Below are 2,814 nucleotides of genomic sequence, written 5' to 3' on the forward strand. Positions count from 1 at the left end.
CTTTCCGTCCCACGAGGTTTTCCTAATTTTTCCAACAATCTATCCTCGCTAACGTTTCATTCAGAGTCTCGTATTATTTTATCCTTGGTACGCACCTGCAGGCAGAGTTTGTACTTGAGCGGAATTTGATTATATACGAAAAATGTAACAAATGATAATCTTCAACTTTTACAAAGGGAGCATTGACTGTAAATTGACCAACCTGCACTGTCCACTTTATGATGGATGAGTTTCCGTCGAATCCTGGCGTGAACTGTAACACAATGGAAAATGCATCCATGTTGGATAATGCTAGCTTCGTAGGAGGTTCCGGTAGCACCGGTTCGACGCCTGACTGTATGGTCGCCACTTTTGGTTTGCCGGATCCAACCAACGTCCAAGCGGTTACTTGAAATTTGTAGTGGGTTAGTGCCTAAGAAAACGTTTAAATGGATTATAGTCTTGTATGCTTATTGTACCTTGATTTTGACTTTTTACTATATATTTTTTACAACTACCTGAAGATGCTCCACTTTGGTTAATAACATATCGGCTGTAAAGTTTTCGACGCGCAAAGAATCCGGAATGTCTTTAATCATGTATTTCAGTTGATAATGTGTCAATATTCCGTTCGTCTCTTTAGGGGGACTCCACTTAACCGTTAGCGCACGATCACTGATATCTTTAAATTGTAAATTCTCCACTTCTTCAGGTACTGTAACTGATCATAAATATATAAAGATGAATAATGTCTACAAGAATAATTTAATTCTTATTCATTTATAATATAAGGAGATTGAAAGTACGTCAAAAATGATCTTTCAATCGGAATCATCTTTATTAATCTAGTAATGTAATTATTAATTCTTAACTAGTTGTTGCGTAGGTATATTGTACGGAGTGTACTTTCTTAAACCTGTCATAATGGCGTTCTGCTCGGCGAGCGGATCGAATAAACTCGGCGGCACAGTCATCGATTTGTATTCAGTCGCTTCTGTAAAATTGCTGTCGACCCAGGCTTGCAATTTGTATCCCTGATTGATACCATTCGTCTTTTGAGGATTCGGTGGCTTCCATCAAACTTTCACTGCCGTTGAATTAAATGCTTTTGCTCTTACATTTGTAGGAGGTGCTTCCGGGACTGCAAAAAATTATTTCTTTTATCTTTAACTGATTTATAACACCAGGGTAATATTCTAGCGTGTCGATCCATTATGTTTTAGTACTGCGTAACAGTTTAGAATTATACAATTAAACCTAAGAAATAATACCCTAATAACTGCACCGTGTGTGCATATCGATCACTCGGCTGTAGCTTCCTCAATTTTTCCAGAACCGCTGCCACGCAGTTCGCAAATGCGACCCGTTGCTCCAGTAAACTGTTGACTTGACGCAGACACAACGCGGTAACGTCCCAGTTCGCTCTTTATCTCATCTTCGTCACTGGTCAAGCGGTCCAACATAGCTCAGCTTGCGACTTCTTTGGGCGTAATTTTCTTTATGTGCACCCATCTACGAAAAGTTTGACTGGTTATACGTTAACAAGGCATTCAATGCGCACACAGTCGCAGCTTACCTATACAAATTATTGCTGTAATATACAACGCTCAATCTGTCCAGCACGAAAGAGATAATATTGTCAAGATTCCTGAAGCTCTCGGAATCTGTAGGGCTCGGTTCGATTCCGTCGAGTCGAGAGAGATGCAACTGCACAAGAAGGTGAACAAACAGTAAACACACACGCTTTCCTCGTACACATGTTCAGACAGTACTTACGCCTACGTTGTAAGTTAAATTGTGACACGTGTTCCACTTCATTTCACGAATGACCCACTCGAAATTCCGCTTCATAATTTTCTAGACTGACGAATCTGCATTTCATCACCACGGCGTTGTACAAGTCCCTCTTAACTGTACAGAGTTTGCCCAGGCACGACCGCGCACTTGACCGCGACACCTGCGTGGAGTAAAATTCATCTCTGTTCATGTGTACAAACAAATTCATTCCAGTTTCAGCAAGACAAATGAATTTATTACCTTACTCGTACTCCTTTTACTGTGCAGCTTACTCCACGTACCATATAGACCAGCCTTTGCTCACGTCACATTAACATGTTTTGGAGTGGAAACCTAACCTATTTCATCGAGCGGAACAACGATTAGATAAGTCAACACACGTATAGCGCGACGATACACTGAATGCACTGTTGTAAAAACATTTTTACCTACGAGGGAAGAATTAGAATTAAATAATCGAGTCCACGTCGATTCTGCTTCTCGTTTAAACTCGGCACGACACACCGCGCAGGACCACAAGAGTGTATACACTACGGGCGCTCTCGCGTGTAAACGTCAAGCATAGAATGCATACAGAGACTAGGGGTCTGTTCTATATCGGTGCGTTCCTGAACTAGTGCGCACACTGGTTGCGCACTGGCAATGAGTTGCAACCAGAGAGGTAATCTATTTCATTTCTATTTATTGCACTAGTTGAGTAGTGCGTTGTACGACAAATTTTGTAAGCGTGTAATCAACTGCGGGGCAGTACAAAGTCTCGAGTATGTAGAAACGGACACCTGTAATAATTATGTTACGATTAGTAGTAATTATTGTAATATTTCATGACAAATATTTGTAAGAAATACAGATGAGCTAACAACGGAACAAAATTGTTACTATTTTAACATTATATAAAAGATGAGATAAAATATTATTAAAATAAAGGTATTGAAGCAACATTTGTAAAATATTTAGAATAATATTACATTTTTGAAACATTTTGAAATAAAATGTCATTCGGTAACGTTTTAAAAACATTAATAAAATATCGTACAA

General features: G+C 39.3%; 1 protein-coding gene across 1 annotated transcript; it reads right to left on the minus strand.

Moving 5' to 3' along the window:
• Window positions 1–95: 95 nt before the first annotated feature.
• LOC105564682 (protein sidekick-like) lies at window positions 96–1,442 on the minus strand (the record flags this gene model as incomplete). The annotated part of the gene is made up of 5 exons (XM_012017238.1): window positions 1,316–1,442; window positions 1,098–1,120; window positions 896–1,049; window positions 498–700; window positions 96–412 (listed from the first exon to the last, which is right to left on the minus strand). Coding segments are annotated over exons 1-5 (824 nt in total), but the record flags the coding sequence as incomplete, so codon positions are not given.
• Between the last annotated feature and the right edge of the window lie 1,372 nt (window positions 1,443–2,814).

This window comes from Vollenhovia emeryi, unplaced genomic scaffold, assembly GCF_000949405.1.
Source record: "Vollenhovia emeryi isolate VEMERY1.0 unplaced genomic scaffold, V.emery_V1.0 DF943860.1, whole genome shotgun sequence".
In the NCBI taxonomy this organism is placed as follows: domain Eukaryota; kingdom Metazoa; phylum Arthropoda; class Insecta; order Hymenoptera; family Formicidae; genus Vollenhovia; species Vollenhovia emeryi.